Genomic DNA, 26,431 nt, shown 5'->3' with positions numbered 1-26,431 from the left:
CTACAGACATGGGACCAACACCATTGGACTCGTCTCATCAAGACGGATAAATCATACACTCACACCCCTGACCTAACTAACAGGATGGCCACAATTTGGACACTAATGTCTAATTTTGGACAATTTTGCACCCCGAACAAAATCTATCTCCTCCTAGGGCATTAATGCTATTGCTTCCAAACTTTCACACAATACTATCCCAACTGTGCTGATTAAAAGTTGTTCAAGGTTAATATACTACGCGCTCGGTTTGGATTTTATAAGCCCTCAAAGTGGGGGAGACACTTTTCGCCTTACAATGGAGGTCTATGGGGAGAGCGTGTCCTCTCAGGGTACGTACTGTCAAACAAATGCTTCTCACGTCTACACCATACATTCCACAGCTTTTAAAAACGCACCACTGTATTCCTGACAAAAATCCCTACAAAAATATGGTTTATTTATTTGGTATATTTTGTGTTACTTTTGACCAGCGTATGCAGACTTATTCAGCTTTTACACACTACAATTCTGTTGATCCTCCTCTGCTCTCAGCTCTGGCACAGATCAAAGACAGAGCAGTGGGGGAGGGGTTCTTAAAGGGCCAGCTCTCAGCTCTGCTCTCACTCTAGCACAGATCAAAGACAGAGCAGTGGGGGAGGGGTTCTTAAAGGGCCAGCTCTCAGCTCTGCTCTCACTCTAGCACAGATCAAAGACAGAGCAGTGGGGGAGGGGTTCTTAAAGGGCCAGCTCTCAGCTCTGCTCTCACTCTAGCACAGATCAAAGACAGAGCAGTGGGGGAGGGGTTCTTAAAGGGCCAGCTCTCAGCTCTGCTCTCACTCTAGCACAGATCAAAGACAGAGCAGTGGGGGAGGGGTTTTTAAAGGGCCAGCTCTCAGCTCTGCTCTCACTCTAGCACAGATCAGAGACAGAGCAGTGGGGGAGGGGTTCTTAAAGGGCCAGCTCTCAGCTCTGCTCTCACTCTAGCACAGATCAAAGACAGAGCAGTGGGGGAGGGGTTCTTAAAGGGCCAGCTCTCAGCTCTGCTCTCTCTCTAGCACAGATCAAAGACAGAGCAGTGGGGGAGGGGTTCTTAAAGGGCCAGCTCTCAGCTCTGATCTCTCTCTAGCACAGTCACAGAGTCACACTCTAGCACAGATCAGAGACAGAGCAGTGGGGGAGGGGTTCTTAAAGGGCCAGCTCTCAGCTCTGCTCTCACTCTAGCACAGATCAAAGACAGAGCAGTGGGGGAGGGGTTCTTAAAGGGCCAGCTCTCAGCTCTGCTCTCACTCTAGCACAGATCAAAGACAGAGCAGTGGGGGAGGGGTTCTTAAAGGGCCAGCTCTCAGCTCTGCTCTCACTCTAGCACAGATCAAAGACAGAGCAGTGGGGGAGGGGTTCTTAAAGGGCCAGCTCTCAGCTCTGCTCTCACTCTAGCACAGATCAAAGACAGAGCAGTGGGGGAGGGGTTCTTAAAGGGCCAGCTCTCAGCTCTGATCTCACTCTAGCACAGATCAAAGACAGAGCAGTGGGGGAGGGGTTCTTAAAGGGCCAGCTCTCAGCTCTGCTCTCCACTCTAGCACAGATCAAAGACAGTGCAGTGTGGGAGGGGTTCTTAAAGGGCCAGCTCTCAGCTCTGCAGTCACACTGTGCAGCGCACTGAGGCTCGTATCTCCTAAACTACAAGGCCTAGGGATTTGCCAATTACACCGTTGGATTCGGGCCGGTGTCAAGGACGCGGCCATAGGCCGCTCGGGGGCTCAGGCCCTAACAACGCTGCTTGCAGCTTTAATCTCATTTTACAACCTGTTTTATTTCACTTTTAAGTCTGGATTTCAGTTGCGCTATTTGTCTAAGTAGTTTTTACAATTCAGGAGCAAACGGTAGCTGCAGGCCAGCAGCTGCAGGTCTGAGGAGAGAGCCTGAGTCAAGGACAACGGCAGGCGTCTCTGCTGCCTAACATGTACATGATTCAGTGAGAAACGCTCCATCACAGAGAAATGTCACAGTCAGCCTCCCCCTGAGCCTTGGGTCAGCTGATGGCTACGTGAGTAGGACGAAGGATGTGTCTGTACATATTATGGTTGGCAGCTGCCTCCGCCGATGATAATTAAATAGACATTTGGCTACAGGTCAACAGTGAGTGTGCAGAGGAAATATAGGGCAGGATTTGTGAGCAGGGTGCAGCAGCTCCCTGGCTGTCTGACTGTAAGAGGGGGCCATGGGGAATCAGACTAACCTACAGGGAGGACAGACCAGGGCTCCACGCAGGACAGCATATGCTCAGTTATCCCTTGACAGGGAGAGGAAACTCCAGCCAGATATTAGAGACTGCACTGCACCCAGAAACAACTAAAATAGTTCTGCATATGCTGGCATTAATTCCTCCTGCTCTTGCAATAATCTTGACTTCTGCCACAATAGTCTGCTGCTCTTTTGCAATACTGTACATTTCCTCACCACAGCTGTTTGTTTTCTGTGCCCATGCATTGCAGTTTATGTTACAGCTACCAGTGGACGACTCATTGCACCAAACAGATGTGACATCATCACACAACACTAACGTTCAGGCTGCTACAGTATAATTCAGACCGGTGAAGTCATTCAAGTCAAAAAGATTCCCTCCGTGTCTTCAGTCACAAGCACCAGGGCCGTCATGCTAGATAATGACCCACGTCTGCTGCTGACCCTGTTCACTGCCCCACCTGCTGCCTTAGAAAATGAGTGAAAGAATAAGAACACACTCCGGTGGGCGAAGAGGCAGTCAGCAGGTACAATCTGATTTTATGGGGTGAAAAAACATCACAATAGAGGACAGAGAGAAAGAAGGAGGGGTTGGCTGCACTTACAAACATGTTGAATGAGCCCAAAATAGAACGAATATCTGGACCAAAACCAAAACCAAAATCCAGAGGACCACAGCTGCTCGGCAGACATTTGTATTCATCCACTGCTGAGACTCCACTCTTCAGTTTGATCCACATGACATTTGAATTGGCGAAGGGAATTAACAAATATAAAACTAATCTAGGGCTTTGCATGATCAGATCAAGCCCCTGAGACCCACCTGGTGTGTGAAGAACTCTCCCAGTCCCTGTCTCCGGCCCTCCTGCCTTTATCCCGGCCAAGATCTCTGGGTCTGCCTCTGGTCCTGTCGTACTTTCTCTCCTTACCCTGCCATACGTGCCGTCTGCCGGCTGTGCCAGTATCAGTTGCTCCGGAGCCTGAGGACCTTCTACCTGGGATTAAAGATGATACACCTGAGATAAGGAGCACAGCCATGCCAGGCAGATGAGTGCAGACAGCTGTGGTAGCTGGACACTGCCTCAGCTTGATAAAACTGTACTCAGAGTAGCATCAGTCGCTTGTTTATGTCATTAGAATTATTACAGTCCTTCAGAGGTAATGTACGATGACTGGAACCTCTGAGGGCTGCGCTTACACAACAATAACTGTATCGCAGGAATATTTAGGGCAGGTCCTCAATTTGCTTTCTATTAAAAATATAATCAAATGCACAATTTAGAAAAACTGTGCTCAGAATAAAGATTGAAAGGACAGCAAACGTACAATTACCTGTGTTATTAGCTTACAGGTTCCAAATCAGATCTCTTTCTAAAATACAGAGTCCTGAAGGAACTGTACAGTCCCTGGCCATCCAGGAGCCAGTCACTCACGACTGAGGAGGAAAGGGACTGGTGATTCTGGGCTTTATAAAAACAGCTTGATTTGACGTAAACAGGTACCTTTTGAATGTGAGGACAGAGACGTTGAGGGACCTTTACACCGGTCACTGAAAGGAGCATAAAAACCATGGTGTGATTTACTGTCATTACTTTCATGAAATATCCCTAGACTGTGACGTTTCAGTCCATTACAAGTAGACACATTACACTCCATCTATGCAGGGTCTGAAACGAACACAACCTCAAAAACTACAGTCCCATCTCCACTGGCACCTGGCAGAGGGTTGAGCGATGGGTAAAGGAAGAATCCACATAGTTTTGGTGCAGACGTCATTAACCTTCACGTACTCAGTTATAATCAGCCCTCACAACACAGACATCAACCAGCCGCTTACCATTAGCTTGAAGCTAAGCAAAGCTCGTTCATGCTCGCGCCGCAAAGGAAGTGCCCTGGTTTGTTTATTTTCAGCCTAACTCAAAGTGTGAGTGGATTACTCCGCATGTGGCTCCGACAGTTTTGTTGTTGTAGAAGTCGGTTTCCATTAGCTTCAAGCTAAAAACATGTGGCTAGTGTTTTCTGACTTCTGAGTCTGCAGGAAGTCACGCAGAGAAGAAAAACATTTTTGGAAGACACCTGAGGCTGAGTTTTTGATGTAACACTTGAAGTACCTTTAATAACACATACCGGCTTGAAATGATTATTGACAAATTTATTTCCTCTTTTTAGATTTGTACTCAATATAATCCCTAAGTAACTAACGTACTAAAAAAGTACACTAAAGTGTAATTTCTTATTTTTGGGAGGTCAAAAATATGCTTGACCAGTGGGTTTCTTTCATTTTCCATTCTCGCGTATCACATTTTAGACTTTAAAAATGATCGAATCTTTTTACGGATTAAATAGTATTTCTGGGTTTTCACGTTTCCTTTGCACTCCTGAATGAAGTCAAGAATAAATAGTAAGAAAGAGAGAAGGAAACTGAGCGAGCCAACATATTTACAGATGAATCGATGAGAGAAAACACAAGTGAATGGGCCTGCAGCGTGATCAAAGCTCTTTCCAAACGCACATCTGTGTTTTCTGAGTGTTTGAAGTGACTGGCGTACTGTCAAGGCTCAGTGTGAGCGCCAACCCATGAGGAAAGGATAGAGGGCACGTTACTGATACCATCTGAAACTCCTGGCTCTCCACGTGGACTGGACCGGACCCGTCCTCGCTCCAACTGATAACTTCCGAGTGCACTGAGGATGAACTGGGTGTGTGTGTGAAGCTCATCCAATGGAGTACTTTATATCAGGTGTCGGTCCAAATACGCGGTGAAATAAATCCCATGGTACTCTGTGTGCTACAGCAGCCCTGCTTTGCCAGTTTTCTCTCTTGTCGGATTTATTCTTATGTAGCAGAGACATTGGCATGGGGAGGCCTGGTCATGAATGGAGACGAGGAGCTGAATGAAGGAGGGAGTTTGGATGAGTGAGCATGTGGCTGCTGGCGAGACCCAAACCAGAGGATGATAACTACACTCTTGACGGTTCATCACTATTTTGTCCTGCTCGCTGGTCACACCTCTCACCTCCTGTCCTCTGTGCTTCTTCAGCATGATTACAGATGATTCTAAGTCACTGGAATGAAACACTGGGGCCTGTAATGGTCAAGAGGCTGTCACCAGAGGAGTCTGGCCTTGTTGTTGTGTTGCATCTGAAAACGTGCTAGAAGCTTCATTTCCCCTGGTTTTCTGCAATGCTTTTCACTGCGATATTTGTGTTTAGGTTGCAGCTTGAGTGAAAACACTAATACAGTAGATTTAGTTAGAGGGTATTTGAAAACCCAAAATATTTAGCAGCAGCAGCAGCAGCACCAGCAGCAGGACATCTCTCTCTACAGGCATTTCCCTGGATGAGCTTTGAGAGCAGCCAAGGCTCAGGTCATGCCAGAAATACCTGCTGTTCCTAATATCCCCGAGGGCGAAGCTGGGCAGCAACAGTGAAGCGAGGACTATCTTTGGAGACAGATGTGAACGTGTGTGTGTGTGTGTGTGTCTGTCTGTCTGTCTGTCTGTCCACGTGAGCATGTGTGTGTGTTAGATAAAAGTTAAAAAGGAAATTATTCATAAAGTGAGAGGGAGATGGTTGGCAGATTTCATAGGAACAGAAAGTCCCTGTGGGATGAGAGGATTTGGCAGATGGACCAAGATGTGAGGGAATCCGTCTTTTAGGGCGCAGTGGATTCAGGCACACATAGACACACCAAATTAGGAGAAAGGAAAAGCGTATCAGTGTGGGATTGAGAAAAAGAAAAAAGGATGAAGGGACAGGAAGTTATAGTGAGACAGACGGACAGATAGATGGACGGAAAGAAGCACGGAGACACAGACAACATCCAAGGCAAACAAACTCAGCAGCAAGGAAACTTTGACGGTCTCTCCATGCAGGCTTGTGTAAGAAGATGCTGGAGGGCAGCACGGTCCATTTAGGTTCTAAGTATTGTAAATCACAGCTGAATGTGGGAGTCGGCAAACAGGTTGTGACACTGATGCGAAGAGAGGAGTGGGGACGCCTTGGACCCTGATAAACAGGAGGCTGAAGGCACAAACTGTTGCTGTCCTCTACCTTATTTGGCCACTGGTCCAGCTGCAGGATCTGCAGCAGAGCAAAAACACAGCCAGCAACAGAATATCTAAATAAAGGTTGTACTTTACAAGCAGATCATCACGTCCTCCTTCAGACATCATTTTTAGCACAGATGCACATTTTGTTAGTGAGATGTCGACCGTTGGTAAAGTAATGTGCTCTTCTTTTTTAACCATGATTTCTGCATCAAAATGCTCCTTCAGACGTTGGTGGCTGCTGTGCCTCAACACACAAAGAAGAAAATCCACAGCTCACCTGATCATAGTCGCTCCACGGGAGTGAGAGGGGCTGCTGAGGGCATGAGGGAAACCTGGTGGAGACACAGACAACATCATGACCTTCAGCCTTCTACTAATTCTTCTAATTAACTTGGAATGAAAGGACTGGGAATAATGAGCTGCAAATGTAAACTGAGAAAACACCTTTAACACTCTTCAGAGATGAAGAGCAGATCAACAAACCCGCTGTTCACATTGTTGTCTAGAAAAATAAAAATGAAAATAAAATCTATTATTCTTCCTGTTCGGAAACAACCATACGCATACAATCATTGAGATAAAGAGTGGATACAGAGGTCATCTCTCAAAATACAGCTGCTTCAGTCTGGATATCAGAGCTGCAGCTATCAGTTCTTTTAGTATTGACTGATTAATTCCATCCATCCATCCATCCATCATCCATCCCTCCATGTTCTCCATCTTCTCCTGTTCAGGGTGTTGGGGGTGGAGCCTATCCCAGCAGCCTTCCCCCTGGACAGGTCACCAGTCCATGGCAGGGCCAACACATAGAGACAGACAACCATCCCAGCCACGCCTACAGTCAATTTAGAGTCTGGATTAACCTGGTCCCTCTTGATGTCTTTGGACTGTGGAGGAAGCTGGAGTACCAGAGAGAACCCAGCAGGAACAGGGAGAACATGGAGACTCACCCAGAAAGACCCCGTGCTCCAGCTGGGGCTCCACCCACAACCTTCTTGTTGTTAGGCAACAGCGAGGACCACTGCTCCACCGAGCCGCCCCTTTATTAATTCCGTCTACCTGAACTGAATTTTTCTATTAATGAAACAATAACATGTACATTTATTTATTGACTTTTTGTAGAAATTTCTGACTTTATTTGATTTTTTTTCCTCTCCATAATTGTACATTGCCAGATCACGCTACCAAGCTGTCTGGGTCGTTGCTCCACCCCCTCCCGCCACATGCTTCCTCATGTGGGCCGTCGGCTGCAGGAGGCACTAGTGCAGCGACCAGGACACAAGAAACACAGGGAGACAAGTCCTCTCCACTGTTTTGGAAAGCAACTGATAGCTTTAATTTTAAAACGTTTCAATGCCTGGAAATGACTATTTCCAAATTCCATGACCTCTGCAGGGTATTCATGACCCCTTGCTTGAACGTCCGCCCAGGATGAAAGTCAGTATAAACTTTGCTAGCAAAACTTGGCTTTGGTAGCAAGACTCGGCTTTGGGTCTGAGGAGCTTCAGCATTGACACACAAAAAGCCTAAACTGTCAGTGGTGTCCCTTAATGATGCAAAGCAGTTCATGTCACATGACCACAGCTGTGCCACCTTCAGGTCTGTGGTTCCTGGTCTGTCAAATGCTGCTGTGGATTCAGGGAGCAGCAACACCATCGTGATACACACAAATGCAATTCAAGGTTGCTGCCGTACAAAACTGCTGTACACACAAATTCTCCTCCCATTACTGATCATTTCATACACAAGTTCACACTTGCTCACAACACACACACACACAAACACACACACACAATTAGCACAATTACATATTCATTTTGCATTAAAATCCAGGCAAATTCAACTTGGCTTGATCTGGAGGTATGAAGGAATGACAAATAAGAACAGATTTAGAATGAAATATGCATCATTCTTAATATAAAAGTGCTTTCAAAATCCCACATGATGAAATTTTCTCATAAGGATTTAATCATGTGTCCTTATTTTTCGTAAAAATTTGAACAAAACCGGAACTAAATATGTTTCACAATAACATGAAACACGACGGGACAGAGAGAAGATCAAAGCCACAACAGAGCCCGTGGCAGACGCGAGAGCAGCGCTGCCAACCCTGAGCACATACGCATCCTCCAGTGCGAAGACAGGGAGATCAATGTGCAGCATGAATGCGTGTCACAAAACACATGTGTGCAGGCCGACAAAAGATAAGATCAGCCTCAAACTGACGAGCCTACGTGGTCTAAATCATGCCCCCCCCCCACCATCAATAATATATAATCAGTCTTACGCTCCGCTGCATTCTTAATGGCCTCACTTGTTACAATGCTGGGATTCTACGCAACCAAGCTGCACAATCAGTCCTCAACAACAAATGTGAGCTACACTGTGTGCACTTATACACACATATGGAGATTTCTTTGAAGAAGGAATCAAGGCGCAAACACACACATTCGCATCTGGATACCAGCCCCTTCCTTTTTCCATGAAGACCCCTCACATGAGAGGAGCTCGGAGCAGTTTTCAACTGCACAAATATGGTTGAAACAGAATAAAAAGAGCTACTTGAAGTTCAGTCCTGAACATCCACGGCTGTGTAAATGAAATGTAGAACATCTTCCTTCCCCTTCAAACACAAGTCCGACAGAGTTGAGGGGCCCTGAGCTGCTCACTGAGGAGGACTGACCTGGGAAGGCCTTTGATACTGAAGACACCTGGACACCCAGGGGGAGAACTGAGTATACGCACGTGCACACACACACACACACACACACACACACACACACACACACACACACACACAGCCTGATGGTGGGAAGCCTGGAGTAATGCGCTGAACATTCTTCTACAAAAGAGCAAGTCTTCCTGGACATGGAACCAAATACTCAAACATGGCAAATATGAATTTAATTGTGATTAAAATCCAGGACTCTCAGTACTCCACAGTAACTGTGCTCAAGGAAAGCTACGTGGTCCGTCCTGCAAACACAAACATGCCCTCAATGTTAGCGTGAGTAATTGTTTCTACCTGTGGTGATCTGGAGGGAGAGTTTGATGAAGACGGGAGTTCCACACTTGGCAGCGTATGAGAGAGCTAACTGCTGAGGGCTAATTGCTGCTGATTGTGCTTGCGTGGCTCGCGCTAATGTTTCACAGAGCTACAAGCTGGAGGCTTTTAGATGCAGTTGATATTTCACATTGCACCACATGCTGCGGAGCTGTAGAATGGGCCCAAGTTGTCTTTGCTCAGATAAAGGCTACTGACTGCACAGCATTCTGCAAGGACACATGTGCACGTCATGTATTACTGTCAGTGACAGTGTCATTGACCTAGCTCATTTAGAGAGCATTAGCTTTTCTCAGCTGTAAACTAGGCTACACACGGGGTACAAATACAACAGATCACATCAGTGCTACTATTCAATTCAATGATTCCTGCAATTAAAAGAACTGTTGAGGTCAGTAGTTCACATCAGTGGTTCTGATCGGAGGCCATGTGGTAACGATGCAGTCAATTCAGAAAGAGCTGCACTCACATCTGCTCAGCTGTTCTTCTCCAGCAATGTATCAATGCCAAATGAAAGGACACTAGCATACAAGCTAGTTGCTACACTGACCCACTAACCAGCTGCAGGAGCGAGCCGCAGCACAGAGCAGCAGGCAGCCTCACCTTGGCTGTGTGCGCTGCGCCGCACTGCAAGTACAATGGCACAGTTCCACTCCACAGCCGACTCCTAGCAAACACACGTGGGATCTAATGTGACCTTACGGTTCGAAAAAATCCCAAAGAAAAGCAACACAGCCCCTCCTCCGCCTCCGTCTCATTCCCCACGGTCGTTGTATTCAGCACATTTCTCGTGCCACAATCTGCTGGCCAAGCACTTTCTTCCAGGGGCTATTTTTATCATGTTCGCATCACAAAAGGAGAGGGCTTCTATCTTAAAGAAAGGGGAGTGGCTTAGATAAAAGCCATGCAAATACACTTCAAAGCTGGAGTTGACAGTTCAAAACTGCAGGCAGCAGGATGTTTAATATTTTGGTTGTATTAGCAGCTCTGGCATGGGTTCACCAGGCAATATGGAGCTGGGGGGCTAAACTGGGGGCAGGATTTCTATTTTTGAACCTTTGAGGGTGAAGATATAGCATGTGCTCGGCTCTGTGCTGAGGCCAGGGAGCCTTCCGGAGTTTTTATTTGGTTCTTGACAAAGACCAAGAGGAAGTCTGAAGGTCGATATTTGACTCACACCTGGATTGCACTGCAGACACACACCTGTGTGCCATCCATGCAACTATACATTGTCTGCATGCAAACACACACACGCACGCACGTTCACCAGTGTTTACCTCTGTCCTTCAACTACACTGGATTATTTATTGTGACACGTGTTGTGGGTTCCCAAACAGACACAGACTGCCATCGGTCATTTGTGCAGCTGCAGGATGAGTGGTGCAGCCACATGGGGGGTAACAGGGGGCCTTTTCACCCCCTGTAGTTCTCAAACCCATTCCCCCCAGCTCATCTGCTCATGATGGCAGCATCAGATGAGAAGAGACACTTGCAGGGATTTATTAAGCTATTAGGTCTCTGGGTAGAAATTGAATGGGTGTATGTAACAGTAATATTTCCCAGCGCTTGGGTAACTTACATGGTGAAGGCTTGCCACTGAACAGAGGGAGCTGAAGATGAGCAGTATTTCTGCCCTTGGACAACATCTCAGTAACCACCTGCAATGTAAACAGCTTCAGTGGCCTTCTACGTTAAACTGATGGCAACATTCCAATATTAACCTGATTAAGACAATAATCGAATGCCATGTAAACGGCTTTTTCTAACAACCCCAACCCAAATGAGGTCATAGTCAGAGTAAGCTCGTGGAGCACTTTCACAGCATTCTGCAACATGGATGTCAGTGTAAATGCTTTTAGTTGTCCGGCTTCAAGTGAGTTTGACAAACCCTGCACGAAGCTCAGGTTTTTGGTGTGACTAGCAAGAAAATGCTCATACATGCTAGTAGAAACACAACAGAAATGATCTCAGGTTGACGGACACTTCTGAAGTAGAATTTAGGGATGGGATGTGGGCACCCGTGTTCATTTGGCACACTTTTTAGCATGCACACAGAAAAATGAATGGAATATTCTATAAGCTCATGTAAACACCTTAATCCATACATTCTTATTAAGGATTTGCTTAATAGTCAGTAACGGAGTGTTGTTTTGCTCATCACGCTGAGGCGCTTACACTGCTGCTGGATCCAGGTTGTCCTCTCTTCGTATCAGCGTCAGCCTTCAACTCTCTGTTGAAGATAATATGATGAAGATTTAATAACCACATCACGTCCTTGCCCAGCCTTGATATAATCAAACGTCTTGTCCCTTAGTCACCTTAAATGACACCTTCATGTGGTTTTGAGGAGCATTTATATAACACTTTTAAAAACAGCACATTAGTTTATCATAATCTCACCCTCCACGTCTCGATGACAACCCCCCGCAGGTCCATTAACGCATTAAACCTCCTTAACTGGGTCATCTCGCTGTCTTCACTCAAGAGCCACCACCACACCAAGCACACACACACTCACACACACACACACACACACACACACACACACACACACACACACACAAACACAGATGGGGCACTAACCCTTTTCTGTCACCTGACGTTAATCATGAGTGGAGAAAGACACACAAGGAATAACGACTACATGTATTGGCAGCTCAGCGGGGAAGCACTCGCTCAGTGCCTCGTTGAAGCTTTGAAATACAAACCAACGGACAGAGAGAATACAACCTGCATTTAAGAGAGTGGGGAAAGTCTGACTAATCTCACTCCCATCCCAGTAATGCATGCCTGGCAACAACACTGGAGGACGTAGCACACTGATCAACAAATGCTATATGCGTCTTGTTGTTAGATCTCCAAAAAAGACAGCTGCTGTATCAGAGCCTTGAAGACATCATCTGCTGGATAACACAGTGTGTCTGTTAGTCTCTGGTCTGATTTGAGTCCCTGATTCCAATCTGGTCCAGCCTATCTCCGAGGAAGCGGTACAAAACTGTACATCGGACTCAGATCTGCATGACCTCATCTGAAGGGCATCTAGTGAAGAGGAGACTTATTGAGTGATGGGTCGCAAGTGTCAGGCAGCCTTACAGGGTGGACCTCCACAGCGGGTGGCAGCTAAGGTAATATTCCTTCTGGCACCTTTGTCCCCCAAAGATGAGTGTGTTTGACTGGTGTAATTGTTCTCTCTGGGTGGGTCTCAGCACAGCGTGGTGGTAACGGCATGAGCACGGTGACCGAACATGGACAACGACTCCATGTATTTTGGCCGTACATACAGTGAGTGATTGGGTGATGTTGCAGTACAATGAGGGTATTGAGAGAATTTTAAATGTACTGCCCATCATTCACAGTATGTCAAACCACATCGTGAACCAACAGTTTGGGCTGCAAACTTGTCACCCTTCTTTTCACTGGCGTACAGCAGAGCCTGACACCGAAGGGGATTTTTGCTTCCATCCAGCAAAATGACTCCCATCCAAAATCCATCCCAACCCCTGGGATGCCTCACAGCTCGGCTCAGCACAGCTCAGCAGTGGCGTGTGTGTGCTCAGGCCCGGAGCAATGTCAGCGCAGCCCAGCGTGGGAGTGGGGAGGAGGGATAATCGTGCTTCAGCACAGTACAAGGCCAAGTGTGAGTGTGCTCTAAGAAGCCATACAACACTTGACAAAATTCATGATGGCACTGGATGATAATTACTGACAGGACAAGCATCTTCTGCTCAGAGTGTACCGGTATATAACTGATAGCAGACTGGAACTGGCCTGGGATCACCATGGGCCACTCGACGACTCTACCTCCGCTGCTCAAAGCCTCGGCCCCAGAAGTATGAGGAGGACAGTACACACAAGAGTAGAGGAAAAATCCAGTTGACCTGGAGTTTTTCGTGTCTAACTTTGACTGTGATTTAGGTGGATTCAACACAATACTTTGGTTGTAGACTATTATGATCAGTGCAGAGGGGTTGATGTCTTTTATGTCAGAAAAAATTGTCAAAACCATTATAACAACCATTTTTTTTAACAGTTTCTCCACCACAAAGTGTCAAAATAATAGCCTTACAATATATTTGCAACGTGTAAAGCCCTTGTGTCATATTCTATCATGGTTGAGTGTTAAAGCCTGAAATTTGTCAACTTCTTAAAGAATGTCATATATAAATATTGTTTCTTTTTTCCTACAGTATCAGCTTGATTTGAATGTTAAAGATGAACCATTGTGTGTGTGTGTCAGTGTGTGTGCCAACTGTACAGTATGTGACTGTGTATGATTGACTGCATGTGTGTGTATGAATGTGTTGGAGCCCAGGAACTGTAGCCATGCTTTGATCGAGTGCTATCGGGGATTCATAACAAAGTAAAGTGAAGTAAAATACTCCGTAACAAATAAAATATTCTGCATTCAGACTTTTTAACATCAAAATGATAAGAAATATGTTGGATGTTTGTACCACTTTTAGTCAGACAATTGAACATTGATATATTAGTTACACATGCATATAGTAGTGACACAAACATGTGACCCTGAACACAGTCTTATTTACCACATCTGTACAGCTGCTGAGCAGACCTGTCATCCATTTGGAGCCATGTTTCTGTCCAGTACCAACCTGATTATGTATGTGTCTGCTTGGTTGCTGAATGCGCTGCTATGTCCACCAGCTAGTGCTCACCTGTCTTGGTCTCATCTTTGGTGATGAGGAGACGTCGTATGTTTGGTTTGTCATCTGTTAACAGCTGTGGCTAAAACAACCCCAACCACAAAGATTGTGACAAAGAAAAGCTCTAAATCAATTATTAATAAATCCCTTCAGTCCTCCTTTTACAGCCTTTAACAGACAGATGAAAGTTTGTGTTTACTTCAACACGTTGGTACCCTTGCCAATAAAGCCCTAATATGCTGAGCCCATTTCAGGATTACACAAAACAGATGGCATCAGCCAGAGTTGTTGTGTCACAAACACACTCAACCAGCTGCCGGCTGCTTTATACTCGCAGCTCGCAGCGACAGTGAGGCAGGGGCTGCTCAGACAAGAAGTGGAAGAGATGCCACTAACCTGGATGACCTATAGGGGTTGACTGAGGACAGAGAAGCACCGCAGGGTCCCCATCCAGAGTGCCTCTGCTGGACCTGCGTGGAATGACACATCTCTAATTTACCGACAATTCATATCTGGTTCTAATCAAAACAAGAGCGACAGTAGTATCCTCTTTTCTGTGACTCATGATGACGTTTGTGTTCTGTATTAGAGTGAAATTCCAGTGTTTCTCAACCTGTTCCTTATTCACATGATTTGGAGTTAAATTGAGTAATAGGAACTAAAAATATTCAATTCCAAAACTGAGTGTGAACACAATAACTGACAACTTGAAAAGCCTGCAACATAATATTACTTGGAACTCGTCCATGTTAAAGTCTTCCTACTTCATTTCTTGGTTTTATTATCAATGTTTGACTGATAATAGAGAATTTACGAAAGAAAGCATCAACAGAATGCGGTGGGGATGTGTTTTTGGAGGCTCACTCGGAAGTTAGCGACGCCGTGGATGAACCATGGGAGCTTAAAATGCGCTCTATGGCTTGGAGGAGTTAATGAGATTTAAACGTGTCATTTTGCATCTTCACAAATGAACACAGCTTTTGTCATTTTTGAAGCATCAGTCAGTGGGAGTGCAAAGCTAACGTGCTACTGTCTTTCAAAACAATCTGAGTCAAATAATTTTGGTGTCTTATCAATCGGTTTGACCCAAAAATCACTGGAAATCAGGGCCAAGGTTGAAAGCACCAGTACTCTCTTTGAAGCTCATGGTCCCATCAAGACAGTTCATGGCTACACTACCTGCGTAGATATTCACTACACAAGTACTCTCTTGTCTACTACCTTGATTCTGGTGCACTCTTCTTTCCTGGCTGCTGCTCGGACTTTTGCTTGCAGTACACAGTACATCTTCCAGCTTTTTTCATCAAAACCATAGTTAAAGTAATCTGAGGGGACGGCACCTGAACACAACATTGCATGAAATAATTATTGATTAGACTTGCATTTTTTCAGCTCGGTGAAAGCACACGTGGAGGGAAGCGCAGTACGGCGGGACCAAAGACGACTGCTCACCAGCTTCTCTCCATGGCTTCTTTCTCTCTGGAATCTTTGGGATATCAGCCAATATTTCCATGTCCAGTCCCTTTGTACAAGCAGCTGTGAAACATTTGACAGGATACAAGCTGTCTGAAACAAACACTTCACAAGCTTGACAGATGTTACTGACTTAAACGTGGGATTATTATGATTACTTCTTTTTTTAATAAGGACGTGCTCTCAGTGTAGAAGTCAACTAATGACGTTAAGTTTGAGGAATGTGTCTTATTTTAGGGTCAAACTGTGGCTGCTTTGTCTGAGTCACGATGCTATCTTCAAAAGGGTCTCATTTTAAATGATGCAGGACTACAACCAGGCTGTCAATCTTTATGAACAATAAAAAAGGCAACAGCTTAATGTATTGCTTTATAAAAAATAAATAAATAAATTGTGACGACCTTTGTGTTTTCTTCTGTCTTTAAATTTGTTAAATTGTATTTTAGGACCATCCCCTGCTGCGGCTGTATGCGTGCATCCCTCATCATCCACGTTCTGATGCACGGGTCTGAAAGATGACAAGAGGCGTTCACGTTACCAGCAATATCATCTCCATCGTCATAACAACAAGCTGAGCACTTGTTTGGGTCATGAGCTGAGTGTCCTAATGTCACATGATGCCTCCCCACACATGATTAATGCACATAAAGGTAAAACAGCAAAGGCACCTCAATGCTATATTCTGACAATTCTGACAAACAAGGCACATTAACAATATGGCCACCGGGCACACAAACACAGAAAAAGCCTGAAAGTGTCGCCACTATTTTTGCCAGAGGGTGGATAGGAAAGGAACCGTTATCCTCACATGCTGGGCTGGGTGGCGCCAGTAATATAACTGCATTCATCATTCTTGGACAGCTTTGAAATGACCCCATTAAAACACAAGAAACACATGAAAATAACAATAAGACCCACTTGCATGTTAAATTGTTAATTTGGCAGATGAAAGAAAGGACACAGTAAGTTACACTTGAGGGTTGGATAAGTCCACGTGATGATGTCTATTTTTAGCAAAGCAGACCGAAAAATGTCAAGACGAGTCAGAGGTGAAGTCCCCAATTTGACGGATATTTTTAAAATGACGCCACTGTTCATCAAAATATGAGGGACTGCATGTTACAAAGTCAGAGTCACTTTATTAATCATTTGCAGAAGAATCCCGATTGGAATAGGGGTGAAAGGACTCAGAGCATTGGCCAAGAACAGCTGTAAAAAAGATTAAATATTAGAAGAAAAAACTGCCAATGTGTTTGAGCATCATTCGGAACACAAAAGAACTGGAGAACTAGATACACCAAGGTGACATCAGCCAACAAGTTAAAATAAAACAAGTGACTTCCTTGATTGAGATAACATACTGTAGAATTTTATAACAGTAATGAATGCTTAACTATTGCTATATAATATAATACACTACATTCCAGAATAATTGACCTGTTTGTTGTAAGATCCGCCCCTGGTTAGGATTTAACCACAACTCAGCTTATCTCTCTTCATCCAAACTACCCACCACACAAGATCACAATACGGAACTACATGTCATATAATCTACAACTCAATTCAACAAAAAAACTGAATTCCTGCCTAAAAAAATACATTGGAATTTTTTCCTTACTACTTTGTACGTTGTTATTATTGTATTGTGTTGATACAAATGAATCAAAGACAGAAATACATTTTTAATACAGTAGTTTTTAATTTCAGGACACACAGAACGACTGCAGCACAGCTCGACTGACACTACGGCGGGTGTGAGGGTCCTCTAGAGGAGATCGGCCACGTTCATGGGCATCTCCTCGATGACGGTGTCGTAGTAGGTCTCGATGTCCTTCAGGGTTCGCCGGTCCTCTTTCCTCAGCAGAGTGATGGCGGTTCCCTTCCGTCCAAAACGACCACTTCGACCGATCCTATGCATATAGCTGTCCCGGCTGGACGGCAGGTCGAAGTTTATCACCAGCGACACCTGCTGGACGTCGATTCCTCTTGCCAGGATATCCGTGGCGATCAGCACTCTGCTGGAGCCCGAGCGGAACTCCCGCATGATCAAGTCCCGTTCTCTCTGCTCCAGTTCAGAGTGGAGGGCCGAGACGGTAAAACCTCTGGCCTGCATCTCTCTGGTCAGGTGTTCAACCTTCCTCCTGGTATTAACGAAGATGATGGCCTGTGAGATGGGCAGACAGGAGTAGATATCGCACAGCGCATCGATCTTCCAGTCCTCTCGCTCCACATCAACGTAGAACTGACGGATGCCCTCCAGGGTCAGTTCCTCCTTCTTCACCAAGATTCTGACAGGATCCCGCATGAACCTCTTGGTGACATCCAGCACCTCAGCCGGCATGGTAGCAGACAGCAGAATCACCTGAGCTCTGCCTGGAACCTCCTGGAAGATGTTGTAAATTTGTTCCTTGAAGCCTCTGCCCAGCATCTCGTCGGCCTCGTCCATCACAAACACCTGGATGTACCTAGAAGAGATGTGTCTGCGACCGAACAAGTCCAGGACTCGGCCTGGGGTTCCCACCACAACGTGAGGGGGTTCAGCCCTCAGCTTTTGGCCTTCTCTGTGGATGTCGGTCCCTCCAATACAGGCGTGGCACCTGACTCCCATGTAGTCACCCAGAGCCATCACCTCCCTCTTGATCTGCTGAGCCAGCTCCCTGGTGGGGGCCAGGACCAGAGCCTGAGTGGCCCTCTGTCTGACGTTGATCTGCTGAAGTATGGCAATTGCGAAGGTGGCGGTCTTCCCAGTGCCAGACTGGGACTGAGCGATCACATCATAGCCCTTGATGCACGGAATGATGGCCCTCCGCTGGATAGCGGTAGGCCTCTCCAGTCCAAAGGCATAAATCCCCCGCAGCAGATCCCTGCGCAGGTGCATCTTGTCGAAACTGTCCACACTCTGGTTCCAGTTGCTTTCGGTGAAGCTCTCTCGGCCATTGTTCCGCCTCTGATGCGTAGTGGCCATTATTCCAAACAAGTCTGAATGAGGGGAATGTCAGGTAGTCCCGCTTGATTGGCTGGATGAGATAAATGCTGTTGCTGTGATAAAGCACCAACACCAAGGTTGAGATGTCCTGCCTGATGAAGCTGAGTGTGCTCTTTTATTGTTTTTCTAACTTATGCTCCTTTGACGTGTCACTGTGGGTTCATACACGGAATTCTGAGGTTCAATGATGTCATCAACTTTGATCTCTGAGCTCTGATGTCAACCAGGGACTGTGATCTCTGAGCTCTGATTTTACTGCGATCTTTGATTTTGGTCCGACAGCTCTGACTTTGATCCGACTTTGATCTCTGGCACCCAGATGATGTCAGCGAGTAGCGATGTGTCAGCTGACCTCAATAATCCAGTGAGTGTGTGTTCATGGATGCAATCGGGTCTTCTAATTTAATACAATTTCTGGATTGGCCGAGGTTCTCCATCAGTGGACATTCAGAGGCTTCAAGGAAGAGTTACCTCAGTTTTGTGGGTTGGTTCTGAAAAGGTGCTGGTTGTTCTCACTGTTGTGTGTGTCTAATAACTTTTGTTACAATCATAAAATACTTGGGAAAGTACTACCAGAGACTTATTTGCTGGGTGGAACCGTTTCTCAAAGTAACACAAATCTACAGATAAACATTCGGCTCTGATCAGCTGGTTAATATGCAACGATGCTGGTAACTCTTGTGGAGTCTCAAAAACACATTCAGTCCCAAATGGATCGTTGTCATGTGACCTGGTGAAGATCCGTTCGTGACGGGTGAATAAAGTTCCTCTGAGCTTTCAACCAGAGCCGAGGTTTTCCTCACGGTTTAACTACTGTTCTGAGCCCAGCACCTTGGACAAGACGATGTACATGAAACAGCCAGTAAGACTTCAAATCGCCATTATGTCAAGCATCTAACTCGATCATGATTGGTTCGTTCCTACACTGTCCTGGTAGTTTTCCGACAAACTCGAGAGGATCAAAATGTCAGTTCTAAGACACTTTTTGCTGCAGCCGCAGCTGATAAAGTTGACATTTGGATTCAGGGCTGAAAGATTAGCAAAACTATCAAACAGTGATTATTTTTGACTTTCCTGCAAATGGGATATGATTCCCAATATTAGGGAATCGTCATTCTTATTTCATTTCTTCACATTTCAATTGAAAACCACATTCACATGGTGATCGTGTGATTGTGTGGAGATCTGTAGTTTGACGTCAATCAGAGGAACGCTTGAAAGGTGTATTATATCTGAAGTTATGTGTACCAGCGCAGTTATGTTCTCCTCTGACTGACCTGTGAAATGATCATGTGACTTTTAAAACTCAATAGCACGAATGATTCATGTTAGAACCCAAATAGCTTCTACCCCCCCCCCCCCCTACTTTTAATGGAATGGATACATTTGGAGAAAAGACTACATACAGTACCACACATACTTTGTTTCTTCCACCTTCTGATCGTCTCTGGGGTTCAGGTCAACAAATATATCTAAAATACACACAAACACACGAATGAAGCCCAGGTACATGTCGTTAATTTGGTGAGCTCCAGTGGAGACACCTGTGGGTTCATGCTGAGATGTCAGGGTGGGATAAACACATGATGAATGAATTATGACAATCCAGGGTGCTGTCATACAAGGACTCTCCCCCTCCACTCAAACAGCATAAATGTAAAAAATTATATATCGTACTATATAAATAAAACAAGTTTAACCCTGATGTTAAAATGGAAAGGATGAAGGGGGGTTGTGGCTAGAATTTATTTTGAAAATCAAACAAACAATTTCATTTAAAAAAAAATGAAGATGATGTTCAAGGTTGGCTACTTACAGTCATACAGAACTTCTTCATTTGAAGCTATTTCAGGAGAATTCCTTTTCAGCAACATTGGTATTTATTCACCAAAACAGAACCTCTAAGCCACGATGAGGAATCATCGGCCAGTGAAGTTAAACTGACAGTTTAAACTGTTTCTTTGGCCGGTTTAACCACTGATGGCCACCACCAATTGGTGTTTAATAAAACATTCATCAAATGATTCAATGTTTTCCAATTTTTTACTTCTTAAAATTTCATAAAAAAGAAAGAAATCACTTTCAGTTATGCAAACGTAACCCAAAACGCACTCCTGGTGAACTGTCGGGAGGCTGCTGATCGCCATAGCAACGAGCTGCGTGACGTCTTTACGCTGCGACGCGCCGATGCCACGTCACCTCTAGGAGACCCAGAGCGTTTGTTTTGGTGAAGCTACTTCAGCTGTCATTGTCGATGTGTTCTCGCTGCATGTAGCGAGCACCGATACGTGGCGACATGCTAACGACGGAGGCGTTCTCTCAGTTCCCGCGGCAGGTGTGGGAGAGGGTGCTGGCCAAGGTGAAGAAGGCGGTTGTGTTTCTGGACGATAGGTGCGCGGAGGCTCTCCACTGGAGCGGAGGCGCTGCCGCCTTGTTGGAGGCTGGAGCCAGAAATGTCAAACAGTTTTCAAGCTTCGAAGCCTGCGGCGAGAATGAGCCCAAAGCTGTGTTTGTGGTGAGCACTTTGTTGAAGGGTAGAACGGTGGACATCATTAAAGACATCCTGTCCCTCAGCCGCTTCCAGTACTGTGTGGTCTTCACCACCGTGGCTCACTCAGTTCACCTGCTCGCCAACAACGTCACGGCAGAACTGGAGGGGAACCCCGTGTTCGAGCAGTTCGAGGAAAAGCTGTGCGAATGGATGGGGAACATGAACTACACAGCCGAAGTCATGCACGTCCCGGCTGTCTTCGCTCCTGTGTCCCACCAGCTGCTTCTCACACCGACCTTCGCACACCTTTTCCCCCTGCTCTCACCTGACCTGGAGGTCATCAATGCAAGACGACCAGAGAAGAAGAGATTCGGAAGCCTCGTCGACGTAGACATGCACGCCCTCCCCACTGAGCTGCAGCTTCAGATTCGGTCTTTGGCTTCAGCTTTAAATTCAATGTTTGAAGCTACAGGCACTAGAGAAGAGAGCTTTGCTGTGGGTCCCATGAGTCGCATCATCGCTGGGGAGTTGGCCAGTCACTCCCAAGCTAAGAACCGGAGGAAAACAGCCCCCAACAAAGCATCCATCATCTTTGTGGACCGGACGATGGACCTCACAGGTGCCCGGAACTTTTTCCCTCAGTGGGCAGAAAGCAAGCACACACTGTGTTGTTGACATGCCTCTTCGTGTTTTCCTAACGTCCGCTCACTGCCAGAGTAACGTCCTGCACAGAATATCACTGCAGCTATACATATATATATATATATATATATATATATATATATATATATATATGTATATGTGTGTATCTATATTTTCACCATTAGACCTGTTTTATTTATGTATTTATTACACATGGTTGGCGTAACTGAATATTGTGGTAGGCTAAATTTGGTCCCTGAGCCCTACTTTGGGCAGCCTTGGCCTTGACCCCCAGAACTCAGACCCTCAACTGAACTTGTACCTCCAGTTGTTCTGAAAGAGATTTCTCGCCTTTCCAGTTACATAGGTGGCTAAGAAGCTGCCATGTTTTTTCATCCAATCCATTTCTTGCTTCTCAGGAGCGGTTGGTCACCATGGCGACAACCTGGCGGAGAAGATTTTGACTATGCTCCAACCCTTACCTGGTCATGTGACGGATGTACAGGTGGATATGCTGGAGCTCACAAGTGTGCAGCGCACGCCTCACTCCCAGACCACCGTGGCCCCTGGCTGCCTGGCACAGACCCAGTGAGTCGCTCTGATCTGACCACCGTCTCTTTATTAGCTGCCCTTTAGTTTGCTTCCCCTCTTATGAACATATTTGCACACTAGATTAATACGCATCCAACATCTCCACTCTCACAACCCTGCTACACAAAGCGAGACACACCACCAGCACTGCCGTTACCCCAGTTGGATTGAATCAGTTCTTCTTTTAGAGCCAGTCCAGACAATAAATCATACACAGCTCATCCTGTCATTTACAAAGAAAAACACCTTCACATCACAAGAGCTCATTGACACACTCGACACTCCACTTCCTCCTATGTAAATACACACACTTTTAAACTTCCTTTTAAACACATATTACTTTCTGAATTCTAAACTATTTATTATTTCATCCTCATGGGATATTACAAAAGATCGTTTTGACAGGAGGTGACTGAAGTCCATCATTGATGTGTGGCATGTGTCAGCTGCATAGAACGAGTCTGTCCTGATGCAGAGGTTGTATGAGGGGAAGGATCGTGAGACGTTTGATGTCACTAACCGAAGCCATCCATTCAAAATGTATTCTGCCTCCAATCACATGTGACCTGCCGGCAGACAGCGTCAAAGCTATCCAGAATATTGACTGTCATCTCAGCCTATCATCCCTCAGTCCATCAGAGTCCTGACTGTCACCTCAGTCTGTCATCCTGACTGTCAGTCAGAGTCCTGACTGTCATCTCAAGCCTTTCCTCCTGTCAGTCAGAATCCGAACTGTTATCTCAGCCAGTTACTCTGACTGTCAGTCAGAGTCCTGAGTGTCACCTCAGTCTTTCCTTCTGTCAGTCAGAATCCTGACTGTCACTTCGGTCTGTCATCCTAAATCCTGTCATCCTGTCCACTCAGTTTGTGCTCCTCACTGTCAATCACAATCTTGACTTTCATCTCAGTTTGTTATCCTGACTTTCGTTCAGAATCCTGAAAGTGGAAGTAATTCTTAAACAATGGAAATATAAAAAAGTCTTCTAAAGGGAAGGATTTGTACCGCACAGTGCCTGCGACCACACAGAATAGAGATTTGTAATTGGTGGATTATGTGATTGCACTGCTGTTAATGAGTGTCTCTCACGTAGGACGGTTTCCTATCGCAGACCAAGTTTCTGTCATTTGACAGTTTACGTCAGGAAGAGTCAAGGGATTACTTTACTTTCCCCCTCTTCCATCTCAATGAGGCAGAGGTGCATTTCTCCTCCACTGACACATGACTGTGCTCATATGCATACTTTTCCCACCTGACTGCACACATGCACAAACACGCACTCTCAACTGAGGACCACCCCCCACTGGGTGTGTTGAATGGCACATGACCAGCGTGAGGTGCCAGTGGTTCCTGAAGCTGGCCTCTAGTCTTGGCTGTGCAGATGCACGTGTTAGGCGCCTGCGGTGGGGCTGTTGTACATGGCAGGGATTAGTCCTGCATCATGTGTTCCACTCCCTCCTCGTCCTTTCATGTGGTTGCAGGAGGAAAAGAGTTTGAGAAGAGGAGTTCTGTGGCTTGAGCTGTCATGCAGCGTGTCTCACAGCTTTGATTTCAGAAATTTGCTCACACACTCTGAATGATCGGACGACCGTTCCAAGCTAGGTGGGAGGTTCTGTTGTGATGGAACCAACCTTAAATCTTTCCAGGTAGAACTGTTTACACAGTGCTTTCTGTACTGGAGCAGATGATGTGAGCACAGCAGGGGGAGGGTGTTCGTAACCTTTGAGTCCTGGGATCAAGTCCGGGGCACGTCACCCTGATAACTACGATACACCCTCAAAGTCTTTTATCTCGAGTGACTCTACTGTCTTTGTTTTCACGCATGACGTTACTTTAAAAAAAGTAAATTCTATCTTGGAATCCTAGAAAGGCAAGGGTTAAATGTGCGGTGTTAGACAGAGCATCTGAGGACAGATTGGTCGCTCTGCTGCTGCGAATTTTCCTCAAGAACATTTAACCATCGCACAACCACTCGTACACAAACAGCTAAAGAAACATGGTTGAGAGTCCCAGGTGATGCTGTCTGCGGGGCTTGTCCGATGCGTGGATGGGGTGCCAGTGGGATCAGCAGGGGTGTCATAGCTCGTGCTGTCTCTGAGCAGATGGCCCAGTTTAGCCTTATCCCAGATGTTTATGAGACTGAAGTGCCGTCGAGGCGCAGCGGGAAAGGAGCCTAGAATTCCCTCTTTATTTAACCGTCTTGAGGTGAGCAGCTCACCACAGACAGTGTCTATGTCAAACCCTCTTACATGTTCAAGACAATGCTCTGTTGCCTCCTCGTAATAATGCCTCCTAATTCTTCAGAAGTTGAAAAAACACATTTGAAAGGAGGTTGTTTTCTTTGCGTGATGTGGACTGTGGGGTGGCTCTGTGTGGTTTAGATTGTCGGTGTAATGGGGTTCCTCCTACTGGATGTTTATACACCTATGATTTGTTGAGTTATTTTTGACCTGGACCACTGTGTGTTTGGATTGGTTTTGTTGTGTAGGTCGGCTCAAACTTTTAAACATTAGGTGCACACCTAATTTCAACCTTTAGTAGGATATTTCCTTTAGTATTTGCAGAATATTTGTGTAGATCACTGTGTCTTAAACATTCTGTGGGTGGCTGTTGATTTTAGCTCTCCCAGCAAGACCCCACACTTACTTTGCAATTACTACCATATTGTCTTTCATAACCTGGTGTGAATTTTCCGTCCCCCACAACATGACTCTCACTTTGTGGTTGTAGTCATCGGGCCAGGGAGAGGGTGTGTGCACTCATCTCATGTGTGTTTTGTGCTATAGTATCCCTTTTCAGCCATTACATGAAGCCAGAATGCATGTTTACCATGTTTTGAGCGATGCTGAGTGGAAGTGTTGTTTTGCATGTCTGCTTGTGTGTATTTGTGGTGAGGTGCCTTCCAGCCTAGTCTGTGTAATTTGCTGTGCTTGGCTGCACAGCCCTTTTGATCCTGTGTGGGACATATGAACCCCATTGGAAGAGGGCACCAAGTTTCCCTGTGTCTCAGACTGAACCCTGCACCCCCGTCATTTGGCTGCCATGGACCTTGATCCTGTGGTGGGAGTGTGTGCATGTGGGCAGAACCAAGTATGGGTGGCCAAGGTGCTCTGGGTCTGCCTCAGGAGCAGCTGAGCTTGAGCCAGGCAGAGTAACCAACCGCACCCTGCCATGAGAAAACACTGCGAGGCTGCCATCTCCTCAAATCTGCCCAGCAGATCCTGCAGGAGCGCCACGAGCAAGGAGGAAAAACACCTATTTCTGTCCCAGCTGGGAAATATGAGCATGAATAAAAAGCCCTGCACATTTATTTGAGTTAAAGCTGTATGGGAAACGTAACAAAAAAAAAGAGAGAGAGATAGTAGAGTGTGGAGAGAGCAAATGACAGACCGCTGAGAACAGCCTAGCCTGTTTTTATCCCACCATGAATACAGAGGGTGTATGAAAAGTGGCCACATTCATTCTACGGTGGTTCCTTATAGGGTAAATATTGTTTTGCCATTCTATACTTAGAAGATAAACTGCTGGTGTGAAGAGGTTCATGTTATTGTGAACAGTGGCACAAACATTTGAATGAAGATGAAGTGAAGTCTTCTAAGTGATTTATAGGTTAAGGATCAAGTCTGCTTCATTATTACATAGAGGAAGTTCCCATACAGGCTGGACGATCGAGTGTGTTTTAGGATTATAGGCTTTGTTTGAATAGGAACACCAGAAGTACTTGATACTAGCCAAACATCAGGCGCCGTCCAGGGTCCAAGGAAACAGTTTCTGGATCAGAGTCTCACTGGCCCGGCCCAAAAAATGAGCAGAAGTATTTTTTCCAAAATGTGGATGATTTATTGACATCATACGTACAACAGTAATAGTATCTTCTGACAACCATAACCAATGCCAATACACCAATGATGTACTGATACGAAGGGGGAGTCACAATTTAAAAACAGGAGTTATTAATTTTGAAACTGTCATTTATATTTTATCACATGTGCTGTGAAGTAGGAAAAAATCCATATTCTTTCACCTCAGTAGGGACATTTGTAGAGTTTAGGTACTTTTTTTACTGACGTAACTGAATAGGATCCATAACCAGCAGATAGTGACATTATACTGGAAACTGGATATTATTATGCATCCTTACTTTATTGAGCTGGTTTCATCTTTGACGTTCAGTGTGTCTGCTTTCAGTTGCTTGGTATGTTTCTTTCTTTTCCTTAATGCGCAAACTGAACCAAAAAACTGCGATAC

General features: G+C 45.6%; 2 protein-coding genes and 1 pseudogene across 25 annotated transcripts in view; 1 reads left to right on the top strand and 2 right to left on the bottom strand.

Moving 5' to 3' along the window:
- fip1l1a (FIP1 like 1a (S. cerevisiae)) overlaps positions 1-20,600 on the bottom strand; it is a 30,194-nt gene extending 9,594 nt beyond the window's left edge. For 8 of the 22 annotated variants that reach the window (XR_015119278.1, XR_015119279.1, XM_086224617.1 and 5 more), the window contains exons 1-12: positions 20,278-20,600; positions 19,882-19,933; positions 15,877-15,983; positions 15,455-15,538; positions 15,224-15,342; positions 14,399-14,472; positions 11,514-11,568; positions 10,918-10,996; positions 6,552-6,606; positions 6,276-6,305; positions 3,726-3,772; positions 3,047-3,218 (exon numbers count right to left, since the gene is read on the bottom strand). Coding sequence is in view for 20 of the 22 variants with exons in the window: in XM_086224617.1 (XP_086080743.1) it covers positions 3,047-3,218; positions 3,726-3,772; positions 6,276-6,305; positions 6,552-6,606; positions 10,918-10,996; positions 11,514-11,568; positions 14,399-14,472; positions 15,224-15,342; positions 15,455-15,538; positions 15,877-15,983; positions 19,882-19,933; positions 20,278-20,335 (932 nt within the window). In the remaining 2 variants the exon portion in view is untranslated. Of the gene's footprint in view, positions 1-3,046; positions 3,219-3,725; positions 3,773-6,275; positions 6,306-6,551; positions 6,607-10,917; positions 10,997-11,513; positions 11,569-14,398; positions 14,473-15,223; positions 15,343-15,454; positions 15,984-19,867; positions 19,934-20,277 lie in introns of those variants that run through there. The other 14 variants (XM_086224628.1, XM_086224627.1, XM_086224629.1 and 11 more) reach the window with 9 other exon arrangements.
- On the bottom strand, positions 16,913-19,032 carry LOC147250226 (eukaryotic initiation factor 4A-I pseudogene; annotated as a pseudogene).
- Positions 20,601-20,660: 60 nt separating the features above from the next.
- Positions 20,661-26,431, top strand: part of scfd2 (sec1 family domain containing 2) — an 87,696-nt gene continuing 81,925 nt past the window's right edge. For all 3 annotated transcript variants that reach the window (XM_086224641.1, XM_086224640.1, XM_086224642.1), the window contains exons 1-2: positions 20,661-21,571; positions 22,014-22,182. In XM_086224641.1, the coding sequence (XP_086080767.1) occupies positions 20,758-21,571; positions 22,014-22,182 (983 nt within the window). In that variant the 5' untranslated portion in view covers positions 20,661-20,757. The remainder of the gene's footprint in view (positions 21,572-22,013; positions 22,183-26,431) is intronic.

Source organism: Aulostomus chinensis, chromosome 14 (genome assembly GCF_037954235.1).
Source record: "Aulostomus chinensis isolate RoL2024-O1b breed Wild chromosome 14, RoL_Achi_v1.0, whole genome shotgun sequence".
In the NCBI taxonomy this organism is placed as follows: Eukaryota; Metazoa; Chordata; class Actinopteri; order Syngnathiformes; family Aulostomidae; genus Aulostomus; species Aulostomus chinensis.
The sequence above is the reverse complement of the archived record's forward strand: the minus strand, read 5'-3'. Positions and strand labels throughout refer to the sequence as shown.